The 22,680-nt window shown below is 50.8% G+C and overlaps 2 protein-coding genes across 9 annotated transcripts in view; one reads left to right on the top strand and one right to left on the bottom strand.

Moving 5' to 3' along the window:
* RALGPS1 (Ral GEF with PH domain and SH3 binding motif 1) overlaps positions 1-22,680 on the top strand; it is a 280,227-nt gene that overhangs the window by 136,971 nt on the left and 120,576 nt on the right. The gene's annotated exons all lie outside the window — the stretch shown is intronic.
* ANGPTL2 (angiopoietin like 2) overlaps positions 4,231-22,680 on the bottom strand; it is a 35,516-nt gene continuing 17,066 nt past the window's right edge. The window contains exons 3-5 of the mRNA XM_045790914.2: positions 10,358-10,551; positions 8,358-8,628; positions 4,231-6,012 (exon numbers count right to left, since the gene is read on the bottom strand). Coding sequence (XP_045646870.1) covers positions 5,813-6,012; positions 8,358-8,628; positions 10,358-10,551 — 665 coding nt within the window. The 3' untranslated portion in view covers positions 4,231-5,812. The remainder of the gene's footprint in view (positions 6,013-8,357; positions 8,629-10,357; positions 10,552-22,680) is intronic.

Raw genomic sequence — 22,680 nt, 5'->3', positions numbered from 1 at the left:
ATCCATCTAGCCACCAAAATGCAGTCTCTGGAGAGTAGGGGAATGAACAGCAGCAAAAGTACAGTGTAGACACCTTCTTGGGTATAGATCCAGGCTGAGACCCCTCCTTCTCTGGGATCCTGGGAACCACCCCCAACTGCCCCCACATCACTGAACTCCAGCAGCAGTGTTCATTCCAGCCACAGTTGATAGGATTGCGGTGGACACCCAGCCCGAGTAGGCCAGTTGGAGCAGGCCAGTCGGAGCCTCTGGTCCGGAGTGAGCACTGGAAGGGAGGGTACTTGTAAGTCTTTGCTGGCACTGAGACCAGGAGGACATGTGAGCTCAGGAATTCCATGCAGGGAAAAGCAGATGGATGCACAATGAGAAACAGAGAGACCTGCAAGCAGGGGAAAAGGAAAGGAAGGGGGAGAAGCTGGGAAAGCTGCTGCCTTGCCTCTTGAAGGCTTTCCAGGCAGTTTCTGGTTCCTGGCCCTCGTGAGGCCCAGCTGCGTCCCTGCTCATGGACTCTGGGAGATACCTCGTGTCCTTATGTAACCAGCTTATTAAATGAGCTGGACTCAGTCAGGTGTAAGAAAAAAACGACTTAATTTTTTCCCCAGCGTCCTTTCCAGCCTGCCCTGTGGACTAGCTCTTTTCCCAGTCGATGCTGAAAACTTAGCAAGCCCCTTCATCTTTCTGCTGTTAGTAATGAAAAAGCTGTGTCTATTCTAACCACCCGGTCACCACAGACAGTCCAGAGTAGTAATTGGAAGTCTGCACTTGTAAAGCCCGACCAGACTCAGAGACCTGGGGCGGGGGAGGGCCCACAGTCAGCTGTCACTGGACCCCACAGCCCCTCTGCCTCCCACTTGCCCACCGAGGTTGGACCAGGGGAGAGGGAAAAGGGAGGTCAAGGCCCCTCTTACGTGGCCGATGTCGTCGTAATGCAGAGCTTGTGCCCTGCGGGTACGCAGATGCTCGAGCACCTGTGCTCTGTGGCGGCGGCTGCTGGACACTTTCCCTCTGGGCACCTCGGTCTCAGCTGCCATGATGGGGTGATCCTGCACCTCCACCCCCCCGCTTATGGCTCCTTCCTTGGCTCCCGGGCCCCCTGCACCGCCCTCCACCCCACCCTCTAGGCTGCCCTCCGCTTCCTAGGAGACCATATCCTTGCCTCCCCCGTGTCCCTCCAACGAGTGCCCTCTGTGTCTTCAGTACTTCAAAGGTTTCTCTTTCACTTCTGCTCAAATTGGCAAGATTTTGGGGGGGGTCAGTGGCCCCCAGTGACCAGGGCATTGGCCCAAACTGGAATGTGGGAGCTTGGCTGGGGTAGGAGAAAGTCTGGGTTTCGCTGGCTTCCTTGTGGTCTGTCGGTGCATTGACCGTGGAGACCTTCCTCCAGTGTGCTCTCATTTCTCTCTGCCACGGGCCTGGAAACTTGAGGCATGAGTCTGGTAATAGTGCTTTTGCTAGCCCTTGCCACACCTTTGGAACAGTCCCTTGAAGTGCCACTCCCTTGATTTAGGATGAGGGGAAGTACCCACCCTCCATGCGGTGGTGGTAGCTGGGGAGCATTTCATAAGGACCGCTCATTCCCCCACCCCAGGGTATTTTTTCTGCACTTCTTACACAGGCTGTGGATGGGCAGTCAGCTAATGTAGAATCCGTTTGGGGCTATATATATATATATATGTACATACATACATACATACATACATACATATAACGGTCTTGCCTTGCTGTAGAACGTGGGACACTTGGCAGCTTTTATTTTGCCCTTAGTCTTTGGTGTCTCAGATAAAACCAAGGCAGAAAGAATGCCTTTTTTAACATTTTGCTACACTTAAGACGTCCCCTTTTTGTTTATTCCGGTTGTCTGCTTTTGTTTTACTGTAAGCCAGAGTCTTTACAAGCCTGCATATAACAGATGAAGTGGTCTCGGGAGATTGGGGGGGACCCCTGGAGTTCCCAAAAAGCATCTGTAGATTACGAGCATCCTAGACTCCCATGACTGTTGTTTTCAGTAGTTCAGAGGTTTCTTTTTCAGTCTTGCTCAAATTGGCAAGATTTTGGGAAGGGGGTCCTGCTCAGTGTCACTTGCTTGGAGAACATCACTGTCTTCCTGCCATGTTCCCCACATAAGCCCAGCATTTCAGTGGCCCCCAGCGACCAAGGTATTGGCCCAGACTGGATTGTGGGGGCTTGCCTGGGGTAGGAGAAAGTCTGGGTTTCACCAACTTCCGTGTGGTCTGTGGTTGCATTCACCATGGAGACCCTAGTGACAGTAGGGCTCCTATGACTGCAGGCCTTAAAAGGCCACTGGCTGGAATGGGAGAGAAGGGAGGGCTGTTGGTGTGAGTTGGGCAGACCTCAGGGTGCCAGCTGACTGTGTTTGCCGGAGCCACACAGCAGGCACTAAGGCATGCTGCAGGAGCCCCCATGCCCACCACTATTCTCTTCTTCGATGCTGTTGGTCAAACCCCCAATTTACACCAATGAGAGCTAGTTCACATGTCTAATGGGTTTATTCCTTCCTCTCCTTCCATATGGCTGGGGTGTGGTTTAACTCATCTTTGGGTTTTGGGGTGGGGGTTGGGAGAAACAGCTGGTATCATGGCCTGCTTTTGTTTGGGTCCCAACTAGTTTAGAAAAAGGGTTGCTCCACGTTGTCCAGCACGGCTTTCCAGAACTATTTGCTTTGGGTTTTGGATCCAAGACCGGTGACCAGTAAGGCTGGATGGACCCTGTTTTCCTTTACCATCAGTCCTTATGTCCTGGACACTGCACTCGAGGTGTGTGAGGAGGCCTGGCTGTGATGTGAGCCAAGGTTGAGATACTCTCACCAAATAGCATATAACAGCTGATGACCCCAGCATCAGCTAGACTAGAGGTTTGGGAGAAGGGAGTTGAGACCCCTTAGTGCCTGACACCCAGCACTTTCCGAATTAACTGCTGCTAGAGCATTCTTACCAGCAGTCTGACTGTGAGCCTCATTTTCTCCTCTCCTGTGAAGTGAGAACAGTCCCTTCTTCACAGGGCTGCTGTGAGGGTTACATAAGAAAACATTAAGTCCAATTCTAAGCACATAGTAGGCTGTAGTAAACATCTCTCTCTCTCCAACCGCGTCTTTGCTAAAAACAGCTCTCATGTGGCAGTATTACTTGGCTACTGAGAAGAGGGTCTAAAGGTATATGTGTTTTTAAATTTTGATGCATACATATATTCATATTTGGTACCCACATTGCCAAGTTGCTCTTCAAATATACGGAATCAGTTTGTACTTGCGTACACAGAGTACATATTTCTCCATTCACTTGTCAACATGGAGATTTTTTTCATCTTTACCAATCTGATAGGCACCGTGTGATGGTTTGTGCTTGATTTAATGTCCCTGTCTGGTTATTACTGAGGTTGGCATCTTTTCTTGTTTACTGGCCATTTGTGTTCTAATGTGTTCCTATACTTATGAAGTTTTCTATCATAGCGTTTGTATCTTTCTTCTTAATTTGAGACAGTTCTTGGTATAGCATGAATATTAATCCCGTATTTTTCACGTTTCATATTTGCCTTCAATCTCAGTCATATTTTATTTTTTAGAGAGCAGAAAATTTGGGGTTTTCTTTAGACATGTCTCTTAGTCTTTTCCTTTTTGGTTTTGAGGTTTTCCTTCTATGCCTAGAGATGACTTCCCAGCCCACAGATGTGTTTTTCTGGCAGCTAGTGTGGAAGTCGGTTGAAATGAGGGAGACAGAGGTATGGGGCTCCTGGTCCGGTGGGGAATCTGTTGTAGTAGTTGAGGGGAGAGGAGACACAAAGGCAGAGAAGAGGGCTTCCATGGATGGATGGATGGATGGATGGATGGATGGATGGATGGATGGATGGATGGATTGGCCTTGGCAAGGCAGGGGGAGAAGTCCTTTTTTTTGACCCGAGCAACTGATAAATGGTGCCTTTTGTTGAAATGGGACCAGACCTGGGGGGAGGCGTTTCAGGGGTTGGTTGAACTGTCTAGGAGGTGCTTCTAGGATGTTCAGTGAAGACATGGCTGGATGTAAGGAGGTAAAGTCCCAGAGAGCCTTCAAGGTGTTGTTTTGGGACTCCTGCCAGTGTAGGTGGAAACCAAAAATAAGGAGAGTGTGATTTAAATGATTTTGGTGTATGTCCTGGTTTTACTCAAAAAAGGCTCTGCTATAGGAGGTCCCAGGAAGGCATCCTAAAGCAATAACACACAGCGTAGATACGTCCAAGTAGCACTGAGGGCTTTTATTGCAGATTTGTGTCATTACAAGGATAATCTGGGAATATATTAAAAAAAACCCTCCCTTTTATATACACAAAACATGCTACATGGTACACTTCGTGAGAATGCTGAGGTAATAGGCACACACCCAGACATGGACAGTACCAAGCGTTCCAACATCTCGCACACCCCCATTCACGCGCCCACCGGGGCAATCTCACCTGGACTCAGCTCTTGCTCCCTGCTTGGCAAGAGTCCCGGCAGTACTGAGTCTGACGCTTCGTGGCCAACAGGACTCAGAAAGCCACCACGCTGCAACACACCAGCCACGGCGTCCGGGGGCTCCTGGTTATTCAGGAGCTCATGAGAAGTGGCCAGTTATCATTTTTGTGGCACCTGTTCTCCAGAGAAGTGTCATTTGGGGACGAGATGCGGACTCTAGTCGGCCTGAGAGCATGGGACCTTTGGTCTGTAGCCATTCGGGGGCCCCAACGATCAGGTGATGACTTCTCTTCAGTTGAATATCTCCTGGGCAAGGTAGGTTATTATTTCTGTGATGGTTAAAATGACATGGAGGCTAAAGTGTGAATGGAACATACAAAACTGCGAATACATTATCTACGTGGCCGGGAGTTAGCTTCCGGGCCTGGCCTTCCCTTTCCTGACCAGAAACCTGGAGCCCAAACTGTTTTCTACTCAGAGGCTAAGGAATCTTGCCTGGAAAGAAAGGATGTTATGACAGAAAAGGTAAGGAGTGTGTAGGAAGGGGTACAGAAGAGCAGAGAGGGTGCCTGGAACCTGGACTGACACACGGAAGGTGCTTCCTGAATGTTGTTGAATGAAGGAGTAAGTGGATGGGTGGATGGATGGATGGATGGATGGTGGAAAAGTCCTGAGAAAGTAGGGAAGTCTAGAAATGGAGGGGGAGGGGGATTTTGAAATTTGATCAGGTGCCCAAAGGGGTTCTTTAATGAGGAAGGAGGGAGCCTCCATGTGAGTGAATAGCGTGTAGACACTCCTGGAAGAATCCTGGCACGCAGACACCAAGGATTATTCTTTGAACTGGAGCTACACAGTCTGTGATTGGCTCTTAGACTCAAGGAGCACGAAGTGAACCTGACGCTTTTCCCCTAAGAGCAAAGCTGTTGGTAACAACTTCAGCATCTGAGAATTGGATGTATGTGTAACCTGTATATGTATCTAGATATAGTACACGTGGTAGATATCTGAGTGCATATCTCTGGCGTACACACACGTGCATAAGGTTGGCTCCACACATGTATGTTATGAAGGGATTGTGCAGTTGTGTTTTTTTTACTGGGGTTTAATTTCCTTAAAGAAGGATTTGTCTGTAGTCCTGTGCTGTGTGCAAACCCAAGGGGATCTCTGACAGGAAGGAAAGCAATAGGGACAGAGAATACTGTGTCGATTCCGTTCCATTATCTGCCGCAGTGCCTTGGGAAAACAGAATCCAGCGGCCCCGTCCTCCTGGCCCCCGGTGAACTGACGGGGAGTTGCTGCTGGGCTGGGGCCAGCATGGCGGGGGCAGGCTCCTGGCGATGGCCACGAGAGGTCAGGAGGGGAGCTGGCTTAGTGGAAGGTGTTAGGGTTGGGCCGGATCATCATCACCACTTTCTTGAGCGAGTAGGAGCCTCCTCGGAACTCAGCCCAGTAGACTCCGTCCTGGTAGCGGCTCCGGTAATGGCCCCCGCGGTACCAGACCCCATTGAGGTTGGAGTGGGCACAGGCGTTATACCACCAGCCTCCCTTCTGGTAGTGGGCACAGTTTCCTGCCGGAGACAAGGGAGGAGGTCACAGGGAGGAGGCAGTTTTACCCGAATCCCTCGTTTGTTCGGGGACTTTAGCAGGGCCATCTCTGGGGGTGGGGGGGGGCATTTGGAACAGGAATTCTTGAGAGGTGGGCTGCACTTCAGGTTTGCTCTAAGCTCTGAGGCTCGGCCTTGTGACCAGTGAACTCGAAGAGCCACTGAACTGTCCTCAGCATGGTGCCTCCCTCACAGGACGGCCTCGGGGATGGAACGAGGGCACACAGTTAAGCCGTTAGCCCAGGGCTTGTGCAGGGGAAGTGCCTGGGGGGTGGGGCGGAATAGGAAGCAGAATGATCTGGGGTGGGCGGGGAAGAGGCCACTGGGTTCTTAGGAATTTTTTCAGAGTTGCAACTGTTGGATCAAGAGTTTTTATAGAATGACAAAAGAAGTGTTTAAGATGAAACACTCCTCTCTTCCTCCCAGCCTGTATTCCAGCCAAATATTTTTTTATGATTTCACAAAAGAAAGATATTTTCATAAAACTTTTGGCACTATCACATCACGCCGGATTTTGCTGCCAAGGACAAGCAGTTCGGAACAACAGTAAAAGTGTGGGCAAGGTGCAAGCGGGCGTGCAGGGGCATTGGCCTTCTCTGGAAGGAGAGGAAGAGGAGCCACTGGCTGCTTGGGCTGCTCTTAGTTAAAAGAGGGGGCCCCCAGTTTCCTGAGCAGGCCTGGGAAGGGGACCCCCCACTCAGGGAAAGGCTGCCCCAAGCAGGCTTGGGAGTTGGGGCCCAGTGGGGCTGGCGGCCCTGCTCCAGCTGAGGCCTTGGGGCGATGTGAGGAGGCAGCAGCCTGGCCGAGGCAGAAAGCTCAGGGGAGACTCAGCTCAGGCACCCGGAGCGTCTGCAGTCCCGGTGTTCCCAGAGTTTTTCTCAGACTCCTCTAGGCCATCACTTGAGGCCACAAGGACCAAATGGCGGTGCTAGATTTGCAGAGCAGAGAGAGCCCTTGGCATGCCACGGCCAGCCTTCCCTGTGAGTGGAAGCCTGAGCTAGCTGTGCGTGACTCCAGGGACAAGGAGTTCACTTCCTTGCTGTCCACTGACTGTGCTGCTGGACAGGCCTGACAGTTGGGGTCATAGGGCAGTCTTCTCCCTGCTCTCCATGATGGCCCTCCAGAAATGCTGTACTGGCCCTTGTGTCCCCAGAATCTGACCAGCTCTGAGGGTCATCTTCCTGCCCTGCTCTTCCTGGAAGCCTTGGCAGCCCTGGCCGAAGGGGAGATACTGCTTCCTCAGGGGGCCCCTTCAGTGCCAGTCAGAAGTGAGGTGTCCAAATGTCCCCCAGTGTGGTGAGTCTGCTAGAGCATGGCTGCCGTGGCGACCTGGAGTGAGGCCCTCCCTCCTTGAGGTAGCAGAGCTTGCCTCAAGAGCGGGTAGTTCCTAGGATGGTCCTTATAGAGGAGGGAGTGGCCTGGCCTGCAGACCAGGACTAAATGGAGGGGGCAGGGAGGGGGCCAAGTTTGCCCATGAGAACAGACAGCCTTGGCCTGGAGTAGGGTTGGCCCCTCAGACAGGAGCAGCGCCCCGCTGACTTTGCCAGGCAGCTAGGGCCCAGAGGCCCGCATGTCAGGAAACTGGGTGTGGGGCCTCGAGAGGCTCCATTGTGGGGGAGGCTGACATCTGGACTCAGAACTGGACTGTATCTGTGCCTCTTACAATTTTCTGCTTTCTTCCTTGTTTTTTATTAATAAAGTCTTCTTAGTAAAGTCCTGGCTTTGAGGCATGTGACCCTGGACAAATCACTTCATGTCTCCCACCTGGTGTCCTCTTAATAGCTCCCTACTGCAGCGCATTACCAGTACATGCTAATAATAGTAACCACAAAGACAACCCACTTGGGTTGAGCCCTATTTGCCAAGTTCCAGACAAAGCACTCGAGGTACTTTCTGACCTTCTCACCACCCCGCGAGGTACACTTTGTCCTAATTTCTGGATGTGGAAATGGGGCTCAGAGACATTAAGCTGCATTGTCCGAGGACACATGACTGGTAGGAGGCGGGGCCAGCATTATCACCCAGGTGTGTGGCCATGACACCTGGTTCCTCAGGCAGAGAAGTGAGGTGAGCACTTGGCCCAGAGTGGCCCGCAGATGTGTAATCTGTACGCCTCTTTCCCTTTCCCTTTTTGTAAATGCTACTTTGATGCAACTTTTGTGAAGGGGGTCTGTGGGCAGAGGAATGGGCTTTCAGGGAGTAGGAACAGGGTCGGGCCGCTGGGCCCTGGGACCTTCCTGTTCTCAGGCCCTGAGTCAGAAGCTCTGGCTTTGGCTGACCTCCTTGCCCTGCCATGTACTGGGTCCTACCTGTGTAGACATCATGGTCTCTGTCCAGGGTGGTGAACTGCTTGCCGTTGTGCCAAGTGAAGGAGTCTCCAGCGTTGCCGTGGTAGCGCCCCAGCCGCAGCTTATAATACTCGCTCTCGGGCTCCAGGCGGAAGCTGGCGTATTCGGCAAAGACTTTGCGGCCAGACCAGTCCTCCATGGTCACCAGCAGTTTGTAGTTGCCTTGGTTCGTCAGCCAGTAGATGTTCTCCAGGCCCAGCCAGTACTCGCCATCGATGTTCCCAAACCCTTGCTGGGGAAAACGGAGGAGAGCATTCGTGAGGAACGGGCAGTGCCCTCAGCCAACAGGGCCCCACTGTCGGATGCTCAGCCCCGGACAGAGGAGACCAGAAATGGGTAGGGCCTAAGGCAGACCTGGGTTCCAGTCCCCACTTCTGTACTTGGCTGTGACTTGATGAGCCACGTCGCCTGTCTGAGCCTCAATCATGCGTCATTCAAGACTATTTAAAGAGTGCCTACTGTGTGCCAGGCACTGCGTGAACACAGGGGACACTGGGTCACCTTCCCTACAGGGTTGTTGTAGGAACGCACGTAATGTGGTAAACTGAGAGCCCAACACACAGTAGGTCTGCAACAAGAGTTCCTTGGACAAATCCTTACCTTCTCTGAGCGTCAGCGTCCCTCTCTGGGAATGAGCTGTGTATGAGGGTCTTGTGTAAGCTCTAATGCACCAGACAGGAATGGGCCGACAAGTGTGTGCCGCATTCACCCGGGCTCCTTTCTAGGTCTAAAGTTAGTGATTTTGTTATTGTTTTTATGTGTAGTTTAAGGAGTCATCAGCCTGGTGGTGGCACTCAAAGACTTAAAAATAGGCTCATTGATGGTAATAATAGCTAGTATTTAGTGAGCGAGTAGTATATTGGCACTATTCTTGGGACTTTACATAGGTTATTTTATTAATCCTTGTGCCAACTCTGAGCGCTAGGTACTATTATTATCCTCCCTAGAATGGGTGAACCAAGGTCCACAGAGGCCCAGGGTCACAGAGAGCCTGTGGGTGAGCCAGGATTTGAACCAGGAACCCAGTCTTAACAACTGTGCTCTCCTGCCTCAGAGAAAAAGGATATGGGCAGGAGGAGGAAGGGGTGATGGAGTGGGTCTTCAGGAACCTCTCAGTCAGGAAGCAGAGGAGAAAGAGAAGAAAGCAAAGACGTAGGTTGGGCAGGATGTAGGTTGGGAGCAGCCAGGACAGGCAGGGGCCGCGCAGGGCCATGTGTGGACGTAGGGTAGTTTGTAAGCTTCGGTGTCAGAGGCCTCGGCTCACTGCTCTGCCACCTCGTAGCTGTGCAACCCCAAGTGAGTTATTTCCCCTTTTCAGCTGTAACTTGGATCTATACTTGTATCTCTGTGCTGGGATTGGTGTGAAATTAAAGCAGGTAATGGACGGAAGCACTTGGCATGGCGCCTGGCACATGGTGGCATTCGGTGAACTAAGCTACTCTTGCCTCTGTCTAGAGGAGGGGGGTGGGTGTATGGCTGAGCCCAGCAGCCTTTCCTACCACCAGGATGAGCATTCAGCTTCCTGGGAATTAGGGCCCAAGTATTCCTGCAGTTCCCTACAACAGGCCCTTGGGACCTTCCCCTTCTGGGCTGTGAGAACAGGTCTTCCTCCTGGAAGCCCCAGCTGGGGGGGAAGATGCTCACCATGCCTGGGCTGGGGTGAGGGGCCACCCCATACCAGCATTTCGGAATCCCCACCTTGTCCATGAGCCTTGTGTGGTCTGCACACCTAAGTCGTATCTTGCAGCAGTTGCCAGTGGCAAGCAGGGAAGGGGCTGCTGCTCCCCACCAGCTCTGGTGGGTTTGCAGAAATGACCCTCAAGTATTTCTTGCGTGGGGCCACAAAGGCCCTGACAGGTCAGCATGCCCCTTCCCTCCAAGTGGTTCTCTCGCTGGTTGTCAGGCTCCGGGGGGTGGCCCAGTCACCTGTGGGCAGCACGGACAGGCCCTGGAGTCCTCACCTTATAGGTCTCCCAGTTCCTGAAGAAGTTGACAGAGCCGTCCAGGCGCCTCTGGATGACGGTCCAGCCCCCAGGGTCGTGTCTCTGGTCACACCACACCTGCATGAGGCGGTTGGTGTTCTCTGGCTTCACCAAGTAGATGGAGCTGGTATCGTGGCCATCCTCCAGGGCCTGCAGGCAGTCTCTCCACGGACCTGGGGATACAGAGGTGTGCACGTCACAGACTCCCTGTAGTCTGGCATGGAGTCCTGCTTTTACCTGCCCCGCCCCCCCCCCCCGGGCTGTACCCCCAAGCAGGCACAGCCTCCTGCAGGGCTCCAGCTGGGAGCCATAGGCCTGCGGTGTGAGGGGACCAACTTTAGTTTTGTAAGTTTGAGAAATAACGTGATAGAAAGGTAAGAGCCCAGGGCTAGCGGTCAGGGTGCCTGGATTCCTGGCCCAGTTTTAGCTCTGACTCCATCACAGTGTGATTTGGGCCAGCTTCCTTACCTCTGCAAACTCTCAGTTTCCCTGGTTTGTAGAAGGGAGGTCATATTTACCTCACTCAAGGTTGTAGGGATTGTGAGATCATCTGTGTGGAGTTCCTGCACTGATTTTTCTTTGAGGCTGGTCATAGTGTGCAAGGAGATGTGCCTGACAACATGCTGCAGGGAGGATCAGAGTGTGGGTCTGCTCCGCCCCAGGCAGGGAGGTAGGGGCTACTGCCCTCCCGAGTCCGAGGGCTGAGGTCGGCCCGCGCCACCTGTGTTCTGACTGCACACTTGCCGTTCCAGTGGCAGTGCTCAGGGACAGTTGCGGTCTTCAATGATGAACTACCACGGCGTCACGGTGCTGAAGCCGTGACCAAAATTCGGCCACATAGACAGAGGTTTCGGGATCTTTTTGAGATTCAGACACTGGCCTCCAAACAGCTTTTTTGAGGGGGACTGGTCCTATTCAGCCCAGTTTGTGTATTTGCCAAAGGAAGCCCATGCAGGCCAGAGGCTCAGAGCTCACACGTTCCGAGGTCACTGGTGTATAAGCAGGTCTGCGGATGTGAAGGATGATATCCAGGAAGCCTCCTGGTCTGTGGCTCTCTCTGAAACTGAGACCAGATGGGTTCTGTGATTTTCTGGGACTTCACTGAGCCTGGGCAGCCCAGTCAGAAGGAATGGGTGGTGCTGGGAGTCTTAGCAGATGCCATAAGCCCCTCACCACCCCGACCCCACCTCTCCTAGCGGTTTCCTGGATGTCGGTCTCATCAGCAAGAAGGTTGAAACTGGAGTCTCCAAGGTCCAAAGAAGCTAGGTTCTTCCTTATTGATTCAGGAACCTTCAGAAGTTTTTCAGGACCTAGCCATTGAACTGTATATTTTAAAAAATAAAATAAAATTGCCACAATTTGCTTCAGCTTCTCTTCGAAATAGTCCTCAAACCAAGAATGGTTAAGACCAAACGTGCTAAGAAAGTTCCATCTTGATCTTTCTATGAATGTGTGTGTTTATCCGAACAACTATTTATTGAGCCCCCGCCCTGGCAGGTACTGAGCTGGGTAGTGGAAGCCTAGGGCAGGGTGGGGGCTGCTCTGATGCCCAGCAAGGGTGAGCTGACCTTGCCAGCCTTCTTTCCGTTTGAATTCCAGTGCGTTCCTGTCCTTCTCTTCACGTCAGGGAGGGGTATCGGTGGCAGGTGTCCTCAGCTGAGTGATCAAACTTCTCAAATTCTTTCCTGGTTGTAGTTGGGCTTGTTTAGTCCATACATGATGGTTAAATGAGAAAAGTTTGGGTTTGGGGGGTTTTGCTAGACAGCTCAGGTGGGCTTCTCCTGAGCCCTTGCACTGTGTTTGAGCACCCCCCCAGGAACCTCATGGGAGGGCAGGAGTGGTGTTGCTCACCCCTCTCTGCCCCCAGTGCCGAATAAAGCACCCCGAAGAAAGGTCTGCATGTGTGTTTTCCACTGACAATTAGCCCAGGGTAACTGCTTCCCTCTTTACCTTGTGCCTCCTTCGTCCTGGGGAAGGGGAGGCTGGACCTCCAGAAAGAGCGTTCAGGAAAGAGAAAAAGGTTTTGCTTGTGTTCAGCCCCCAGCCCCAGGGACCAAGGCAGAGAATGAGAGTCTGTCCCTGACAGCTGGAGCAGAGCACGCAGCAGGCGTGGGAGGGCTCCCAGCTCTTTCCCACGTCAGAAGCACAGCAGAGGCCGTTTGATGGGAATGCTGGTGACAGAAGGTCCGGCAGAGGCCTGTAAAACATATCCACCACCCCCCCCAAACGAGCAGCCAGCCCTTTTACTGCAGGGCCACGTGGGGCTCTGGTGGGGTTCTCAGAGGGACAGTCTGGCTTTGAAGGAGGCACCATGTGGGGAGAGGTTTTGGAGGCCACTGGGAGAGTGGGGGGTCCGTCTCAGACTTCCACCCTGAGCAGCTTTTGTGGGTGCCATCAGTTGTTCAGCTTTATCATTGACATTTCTACAAAAAGCTTTTTTTTTTTTTTAGATTTTATGTATTTATTTGAGAGAGAGAAACAGCCTGATCTGGGGGGTGGAGAGGCAGAGGGAGAGGGACAAGCAGACTCCCCACTGAGCAGGGAGCCTGATGCGTGGCTCAGTCCCAGGACCCTGAGATCGTGACCTGAGCCAAAGTCAGACGCTTAACCAACTGAGCCACCCCGGCATCCCAAGGGGTCTTTTTAAAAGCAAGTATTTTAGGGGCACTTGGGTGGCTCAGTTGGTTAAGTGTCCAACTCTTGGTTTCAGCTCAGGTTGTGATCTCCCAGTTGTGAGATCAAGCCCCGTGTCATGCTCCACACTCAGTGCGGAGTCTGCTAGAGATTCTTTCCCCTTCTCTCCCCCCACCCCTCCTCCTGCTCATGCACGCTCTTCCTCTCTCTCTCTCAAATAAATAATCTTTAAAAATAAAAGAAAGGCAAGTGTTTTAAAATGTGAGGTAGCTGGTAGTCACCCATTTGACAGATGAGGAAATGGGAGTATGGGGACATTAGGTGACACCCCCGAGGTCACTTGGCTTATAAGGGACAGATCCGGTGTCAGAACGCAGGTGGTCTGGGTGGTCCAGAGCCCACAGTCTGAAGCTCTCTTCTTTTTCCCCAACCAGAGTGAACTCCAGGGCCCAGGCTGACTTATCCCTGTGTCCCTAGGACTATTTTTAATCTTTTCCAGATGGCCAGGTTTAAAAAATAAAAATGTACACTTCTTTGTTAAGATATGAATACCTTTCCAAAACCATTATTGGTGATATTTCTTCCTTGTCTACCTTTTGGTGTCCTTTGCCCATTTTCAACTATTTTAGTATGTTCTTAAATGCAGGATTCCCCCCCCCTTTTTTTAATCTTTAGGGCAAATCAGGTAAATCTTTCATTTAAGGCTTTTAGGTATGGCGTCCTCTCTAGAATCATGGAGCAGGAATAAACTAGTAAAGAGGGATTTAGTATTTTCTGTTGTTACAAAAAAATTCTCCGTGTCCCCTTCGCTCTGCACTTGAGATGATACTCAGGACCCATCAGCTTCTATCAGCAGCAGCCACATTTCCAGACAGTCTTTCCTCGGAAACCCTTGCGGAGCAGGGTGCGAACAGACCTCTTGCGCTGAAACACGCCCTTTTCTTACAGTAAAGGCACCCGCGGCCAAGGTCAGAAAATTAAATGACAGACGAAAACGAGTCAGACAGAACCCTTAGCATGGAAAAACTGGCAGCAGTAAAATGATCAAGAAGCAGAAGGTGCGGCAGTAAGACTCTCCCATGGCTCCATGAAAATGGCTGGTTCAGAATGTCCTACTTTGCTGAGAAATCTGTAACCGAGGTAAATACAGGAGTCAGGAGCCCTTGGCGCAAATCTTGTGGCTTCGTCGCCTCACAGTGTGTCCTTGGGAAGCTCCTTGAGCCTCAGTTTCTTCTTTCGTACACAGGGGGAATGAACCCACCTGTTCTGGGGGCCTCAGGAGTACAAGAGCACCCAGCGTGAGGCCCACCAGGGCAGGTGCCAGCTTGGGTTCTCTCGTTCTTTCCCACGCTGGATGAAAGCTGCTGGTTTTGACATTGTCCACTCTCCACATACCCGCAACCACATACACACAAGTATGTTACTGTCATTGATTTTGAATTTGCAAGACTAAATGCATGATGATTTACTTTCTGGTAGATGTTTTCCACAAAGCACATTTAAAAAGTCACAGCTTCAGTGGAGAGACCCCCAAAGATATACTGAAATGAAGAATGGAAATCTTTTTTGTCAATGAAACTGCATTTTCGGTGTGCAGTGGGCAGGGCTCTCCCTTTGGAACCGTGCAAAGTGCCCAGGCAATATTTCGCTTGGCTCCTCTTCTGAAATGGCAGCATTGCCCAGAGTACCAGGCCAACACTAACTCAGCAGCACCAAGGCTCCGAGTGGAGTAGCGCCCGACCTCATCTCTATAAAGACCATATTTACACTCTCGGCAGAGCTATAGCCGGAACGTTCCATGTGAAGGGAAGTGCAGTCGCCATGGCTGAGCTGAGTCCGCGTGGTTCCTTAGAGAAGCAACACAGGGTGCGGAAAGCACACAGGACCTAGAGTCAGGAGGCCTCAAGAAGAAGGGGTATTGGCAGTGGGAACACCAAGTATATAGGTCTTGGGTCCCCAAACCCCAAGGTCAAATGCGGTGAGTGTTGGAGTGATCAGCTTTGGGTGCCTGAGTCCCTTCCCTGCTTCTTCCCCCTCTCTGGGGTTCTTGTACACAAGGAACATAGCCACTAGGAAACCAGATGACTGATGCCATGCTCAGTATTCCCAATGAGGTTCCTGGCAAAGCTGGGTTGGAGCCTGCAGCCAGGCCAGACCGACACATAACTGCCTAGTTTCCTCTCTGGGTCTGGGGCAGACTAGCTCAGCCTGACCTGCCCACTCACGTCCCATGGAGAAATGGGTTTACCAGCTATATCAGTTGTCAGTGTAGCCACCCCTCCCTTCTAGGGAAACGTGGCCCTGTGAATATCTGACCAAGCCTGCTGGCTGCACCCCCGAGGCCAGGAGCTAAGAAGTGAGCAGACGGTGATGGCTTTTCTCCCTGGCTTTTCTTCCTGAGGCATGCAGAGAGGAGCAGAGTCCTTCCTGGCCATCAGCTGGGACCAGACCTCATGGCTGGCCAGCAGTCTGACTGGCCTCTTTGACCTGTAAGCCCAAGTCTCGGACTTGACCCTCTGAGGCTGTGCAGCGGCCCTGTGGCCTGTGGGAAATGTTCTAGGGATGCTTTAGTTCGTACGTGGGCACTGGGGAGAGGCTTCTGTGATAGTACCAAGACACGCTGCTTTTTCGTGAGAACGGTATACTGTTTTCAATTATTCTCACTGACGATCTGTCTCCAAAAAGTCTTTTTGCCACTCCCTTAAACGTTTTTCTAACAGGAGAAATGACTAGTTGTTGAAATTGGATCTGGAATTTCCTATCCAAATTAATCCATCTGAGAGCCAGGGCACGTGGACTGCTTAGGTGTGAGCCTTGTTCTGGCCAGTATCAGGACTTGCTGGGTGTCCTGTGCGAGGGCAGGAGAGCAGACATCTGGGGAGGGGGTTGGCGAGGAAGGATTACGTGTGCTGCTTGAGCCTCATTTATCCAGAAAGCTTGGGGAAATAATATTTTGTGAACATATTTATTCTATGTCAATCACCACTTTTCATTGAACCAGAGTACAAAACAATAACAGGAACAGCTGGTATATTCCCAAAGGCATTTCAAGTTCCTATAGGGCCTGAGAGCTGACGTCATGGTTATCATTTCTGGTCCTTCTGGGGAAAGGGTCCAAACGCTGTTGAGGCCATTTTAGTCCACAGATGACAGGCATAATGCCTGGGGCCAAAGAGCTTTTCAGGAGTTTATGAAAGTGTTTGAGGCCTAAAAAAATTTACTGGCTCTAAAATTTGAAAAGAAAACTGCAAAATCAAAATTTATAAGTATGTAATTAAATTTCTACGAAGTGAAACATCTTGTCAACTTCATTAATTGTTAAATTTAGTCTTCATAAAAATGTTATTACTTTTGAAAACAATTTGTAGGTTAGGTAGACTTCCCAAGAATTCCTGAACATGTCTGATGTTTGCCGAGAAATCAGAGCCAGCCGTAAATTAATTGCGTTACTCTTGGCCAAATAATTTCAAAAGCGAAATTTAAAAAAATCCTTTCAAATTTTTTTACAGTAAAAGTTACATTAGATGTGTGTATTTCAGTGGGTGTGATATACTCTGAGACCTCCTAAGTAAGAGCTCCCAGAGCCCTCGAGGAGCTTGAAGGGTCCTGTTTCTGCTGGTTTGACCTTAGGATAAACAGATATTACAGGATTGCTTCCCAAAGAATGCTTTCAAAAGCATTGTCCCCACTCCTGGGTTTCCATCACTACCTTTGGGCAGAAGAAAAAAAACGGGCTTTAAAGCAATTTAAAGGAGAAAAGGGGTGAGCCCTACAGGGACTGTGGTGGGCTCACTGTGTGCAGAGATGAACTGGCTCACTGTGGCTCCTGGGACTGGTGGGGGTGAAGCCCTGGGGCTCCCTGGGTTCAGCGGTCAGTGGCGCCTGAGGCTGCCTGGGAGAGGGAGGCTCCTGGACGTAGAGGTGGGCAGCGTAGGAAGGCTCCCCGGATATAGCGATAAGAATGAATAAGCCTCTCTCAGGCCAGAGATTGATGGTGTGGTTCTGCAAGCACATCGTGGAAGGCTTGTCAGACCCACGGTTGCAACCCATGGGTATTGGACAGGTGGCGTGCCTGTGGTCTGCCAGCCATGAACCCTCTCTAAGAAAGGGAATCAGCCTATGGGCTTGCGCTTAGAGAACCTATGTTGGCCTTCACCGATCACATTTTAATCTTTCAAATGCTCACAAACCCCTCTTTGTAATCTTCTCTATGATTTTACTGGGGCTTAAGCCAAGTGATATATAATTTCTAGTGTCTTATTCTTTCTTTTTCTGAAAAGAGGGCATTTGCCTAGCACCAAGCCTAGTCTTCATGGTTTCTGGATGATTGCTGGCAGTGGTTCTGAGAGCTTATCTGCTATGCCCTCGGTCTCCTTATCTCCTCCTCTGGGAAGTCCTCCTGAACCCCAGAAGAGTTACTTAATCCTCCTCGGGGTTCCCATAATGCTTGATATATTTATCTCTACTGGAATATGGTAAGAATGATGACTGCCATGTATGTAGAGCCTTTCGCCGGCCAGATGTCTTCCATGCGCTTTCATTCCATCCTCACGAGCTCCTGCAACAGTGAGCAGACTAAGTCCCAGAGAGACCGCATCACTGGAAGGGGGAGGCTCTGGGGTTAGAACTCCCATCTGCCTTCTGGCCCTGCTTCTCCCTGCTGCACTGTCTGAGTTGGGTTGCGTCTTGTCGTCAGTCTCTGGGATCCTTCTGGGCAGGAGCCTCGGGCGTGATCGTGTGTCTGTCTTGCCAGTCTCCACCCGAGAATGCGTCACTTCGTGCCCCACATGCCTCCCCCCATCTCCATCTCCTCACCATCGTGAGCCGTGTGCCCTTTGTCACCTTCATTCTGTTTTTTCCAGTTTGAGAATCAATGATAAGTCTGTCTGGAAACAGGGGCCCCACAGCAGAGGATAATCAGGATCAAACCCGAACCTGGGAGAGTCTGGACAGTCTGTCGTAGAAAGTCGGCACGTTCTATCTTGGAATAGGGCCAGCTGATTGGATTTTCTGTTCTTTTGAACGTGACTCTAGACAGACCACCTAAGATATCTTCATTTCAACAGTTAGAGGGTGTTTTTTGTTTTTAAAAATATTATATTTGTCATTTAAACTCAAGTCTTCTTTTGCTTAGCACAATTTCTCTGTATACACAGTAATTCTAACTTATTCTATTAAAAATCTGTTCAAGGAAAATCACTCATTCATTTGAAAAAAGGATTGCATAGACCAGTCCAGGTCCTGGGCTGCCTGGGCTCAGGTTGAGGTCCAGAGCCAGGATCGTCAGGCTTCTTGTGAGTGTGCTCTTCCTCAGTCCTCACAGGGGTAGCTGAAGGGGAGACGTTACTTCCACAGCAAGCGCGCTCCCCACTGCACTCAGCCAACCTGACCACCTTCGTTGTACACACCAAGTCGTGTGATGCTAACTTCGTTCTGCTTTATCACTTGTTTTTTTCTGGGGGAGCATGTCAGTGTTCCGACTCAGTCTGCTGCGTAAATGTACCACAACAATCATCTGTGTGGCTAGGGAGCTGGCTGCAGAGGCCTGAGCTCCAGGGTTTTCCAGATAAGTTTCAGTTTGCCAAGTGCCAAACTGTTGGGATTTCCAGGCCACAGATGCCAGATCACCACTTTAAATAGTAACAAGTTGATAGTCTATCCCTTGGGACTGTAAAGAGCCTGAGCATTTAGCTGAATGTCTTCCTTGGAAAATGCCCGAGTAATAGCGGGAGAGCTAGCCATCACTCTCAAAAGGCTGTGATCCATTCCCCGAGGTATCCGAGGAGAAAAGAGAAAGCAAAGCTAGGAGGAAGTTGACCCACCTTGAACTCGAGTGGCTCTTGTTTATGAAGAAGCTAGCAAAGAATGCTCTTTGAAATATCACTGGATTACGTAGTTTGTAATGAATTTGAGAATCTTATTTTGTTCCACAATAACATTTCAGGAACAAGACAGCACAGTACAGTGAAAACAGCACAGGCTCTGGAGGCAAGAGAGCTGGGTTGGGTTTTCCATCAGCTTCCGAGAACTGAAAGGCAGAGCCCGTGGTGGCTACAGCCACCCTCACTCACATCCCCACAAATCCCAGATGCTCCTCCAACCACCCCCGCTCCCGAGCTTCAGGCTCGGAAGCCCAGTCGCCAGAGCTGGTCTGCACCCACCTGGATCGACAATTGGTTGACCTCCAGAAGGAGTGGAAGCCACAGTGTAATGTATCTTATTGTCTATTTTAATTTTAATTTTTTTAAAGATTGTATTTATTTATTTGACAGAGAGAGACAGCCAGTGAGAGAGGGAACACAAGCAGGGGGAGTGGGAGAGGAAGAAGCAGGCTCCTAACAGAGGAGCCTGATGTGGGGCTCGATCCCAGAACGCCTGGATTATGCCCTGAGCCGAAGGCAGACACTTAACGACTACACCACCCAGACGCCCCTTATTGTCTATTTTAAAACCACAATCTAACATAACATATTTCCTACCTCACAGGGGGAGATAAAATACAGGAGGGAAAAGCCATCTAGGAAAACACTCTTGTTCAAGGTGTCTGCCATAGGATATCTGTTGGGAGGGATGGGAGGTCTCTGTGTTAGCAGTGAAACAATGTGGTTGCCACCTGGTGTGGCCCCAAGAACAGATCACATCTGCTGATTTTTATATATTTAGAATTAGCGTCTTTAAAGAAATTAGGCCTTTAGATTTTGCGGGATGTTAAAATGCTGAATACAAATACACCCAGAGAATTTTTTCAGATTCGAGACAAATTAAAAACCTGATTTATCTGCAACTTTAGTTGGGTCCATTTACTGGCAGTCAGGTGCACGTTACGTTTTCTGTTGGGAGAGCTCAGTTGTTTTAGACATTCTGCAGTATGATCCTAACTCAGTTCTGTTTTATCTTTCTCCCTCTCTCCCTCTCTCCCTCTCCCTTTCTCTCTCACTCTCTCTCTCTCTCTGTCTTTTGGGGGGGGGGTGCATCTCAGGGTTGTGATATAGTCTACTGCACAAGTCACCACGACAGTCCATTTGTGTGCCTGGGGAGCCAGTACAGATGGTTGGTTCGGTTGGTTCCTCGCAGGCCTGAGTAAGGGGGCAGCACGATATTGATGAGTTTGCAGCGACAATGTCTTGCTCTGTTAGAACTGTGCGAGTTCTAATAACAAATCCACTAAATCCACACCTCTGTTCCCAGAGCTCTTTTACAAGGAGCCGCTTGGAACCCAGTACATGAAATAGTGATGGAGGGTCACGTCCCAGGCAGCTGGCACCTGGGGCCAAGTCAAGCATTTATAGAGTGATTTTCACACCAGTTCCCCTCCAGCCTTTCCATGGAAACGTGCAGTATCCCACAATGGTTAAGACAGACTTGGGCTTGAGCCTTGGCTAAGCCACTTACTAGCTGTGTAGTCTTGGCTGAGTTACTTAACCTCTCTGAACCTCGACATCCTGGAAGTTACAAGTCCAGGGACTGAACTTGGCTGTGCTACTGACAGGCTCTGGGATGATAAGGTCCCTAACAAGCTCTTTTTTTATTTTATGGTCCCTTCTTTATCCACTGAGAGACAAACTGAGCTGATTATGTTCTCTGGAGAGAAAACAGTTAGAAATGCCTACTCCTTTTGGTTTTTAAGGATTTGTTTCAGGCATGGCCTTGCTGTGGCAGCTCGTCCTAACACTGTCTTTCCTCCCCTGATCTCTCTCGAGGATGGGTGCCATGGCAGGAGGGCTGGCCTGTGCGTGGCTGGCCTGTGCAGAGCCGAGGGACAGTGTCCCAGGCCTCCCAGACCATCTTGGGAGGAGGCCAGTGCTGAGGCCCCATCCTGTCCATTCCTGTGCCTTTTTGTGACCCCTGCAGCCTTCCTCTTTAGCAGACCTGATTGATGCGCGTGTACATATGTGTGTGTTGAGGGCACACACATGGAGAAGGAGGTCAGGGGATGTGTGAGTAAGTGGAGAGGAAAAGAGGAAGGGTGGGTAACAGCAGCCGGATCGCCGGGAGAAAGGGCCACAGCTGGGCCCTTTGGCCTTGGCCTTGTCACAACATCGTCCTAACTGAAGTGCCCCAGGTCTGGCCAGACCTGACAGAGGCAGGACAGAACCCACGTCAGACACCAGGGAAGCCAAGAGCTGCCTGGGCCTCTCTCCCTCAGGCTCTCGGGCCCGGGGCCAGCCTGTTACTGTCTGGCTGGGAACGAGCTGGTGAGTGCAGCTCCAGATAAGCGGCCATGGCTCCCTCAGTCCCCTGGAGAAGGGTGTGCTGTGGGCTGAGCAGCCCAGATGATGAGGAAAAGAGCGGATGGCTCTGAGGTTACGGGGATGAAAGATTTAGAAGTTGCCGAGTCATGCACACAAAGGTGTTTCTGGCAGAGTGATGTCTTTGGGAACAAAAGATCTTGTGGGTAAGAGCACAGAACAAGGTTTTGTCTTTCAGGTTCAGAACCTGCCGGCAGGCTCTCAGAACAGGCCTGATAAGAGCTCCCTGCCGATTGGCTGAGAGAGGCCATCTGCCTTTTCCTCCCAGTGTCGTCCAGGCCCCGGAAAAGCCCGGGCCCTCCCTGCCCATTCAGTTTCCACAGCCAGGTCTGGCTGCTAACACCGTGGGTGGGGGCTCAGTGGGGAGGCCGGTCACAGGGAATCTGTTACCAACAATCACTTCCAACATTTGGGAGAACTTTGCTTAAAAAAAAAAAAAAAGAAAAGAAAAGGGTAAATTATAATGCATTTGTCATGTCCACAGAAGGTCACTCCACTGCCTCCCATGTCGGGGTGCTTCCTTAAGTGAGAGAGAAAGTGGGTTGGGTGTGTGCAGGGGCCTTGGAATGCACACAGCCCATGCCGGACTGTGACTGTGAAGAAGCAGGGGAGCCAAACCATTTGAGGTGCCAGAAGTAGGGTCATGATCCCGGGACTTTGCACAGACTCCTCTCCATCAAGGACCTACTAGTAACCCTGTTTCCCAGCTCCTTGGTCCGTCTGGTAAACCCTTACAAATCATTCAAGATGCAACCCAGAAGTCCCGTCTCTGTCCAGCTTCTCCCTTCTAGTCCAGGCAGACTCAGTCACGCGTGCCACCATAGTGTCCCCGGAGCCCCACATTCACTGCTCTGCAAGGCACTTAACACACCATGGTATTACCACAGTGACTGTACAGCCCATGATTTTCACTGCATTCCTGCTTTCAGGTACTTTGTTATGTGGGTCCCATCAATTCTTACAATATTCTGGAAATTTTGGCCTTGACAAATGTTCCCCCTCAGAGAAATCCTTCATCAGATCTGATGTACCAATTTTGGGGGATAGAGCTAGTAGGCACTGGACAGATCCTAGTGCATTCATGCATCTGCCACCTCCCCCAGACTGAGTCCCTGGAGGTCAGGACCAGAGTTGTCACTGGTTCCCCCAAGCCTGGCTCGGGGATTGGCACAGAGTAGGTGCACATCTGTGGTTGGCTGCCCCACGTGACATAGTATCACATGCACTGAGTTTCCACAACAACCCTGCAGTATTATAACTCCTGTCCCCATTTTACAGAGGGGAAAATTGCAGCTCAGGGAGCTAAGTAACTTCCTCACAAGCAAACCATTACTAAAAGGTAGGTGCAAACCTAGGTCTTTCTTTTTTCTTTTTTTAAGATTTTATTTATTTACTTGAGAGAGAGAAGGTGTGTGTACA

Source organism: Ursus americanus, chromosome 18, assembly GCF_024610735.1.
Source record: "Ursus americanus isolate L20-20 chromosome 18, mUrsAme1.1.p, whole genome shotgun sequence".
Taxonomy (NCBI): domain Eukaryota; kingdom Metazoa; phylum Chordata; class Mammalia; order Carnivora; family Ursidae; genus Ursus; species Ursus americanus.
This window is presented reverse-complemented; position numbering and strand designations above follow the sequence as displayed.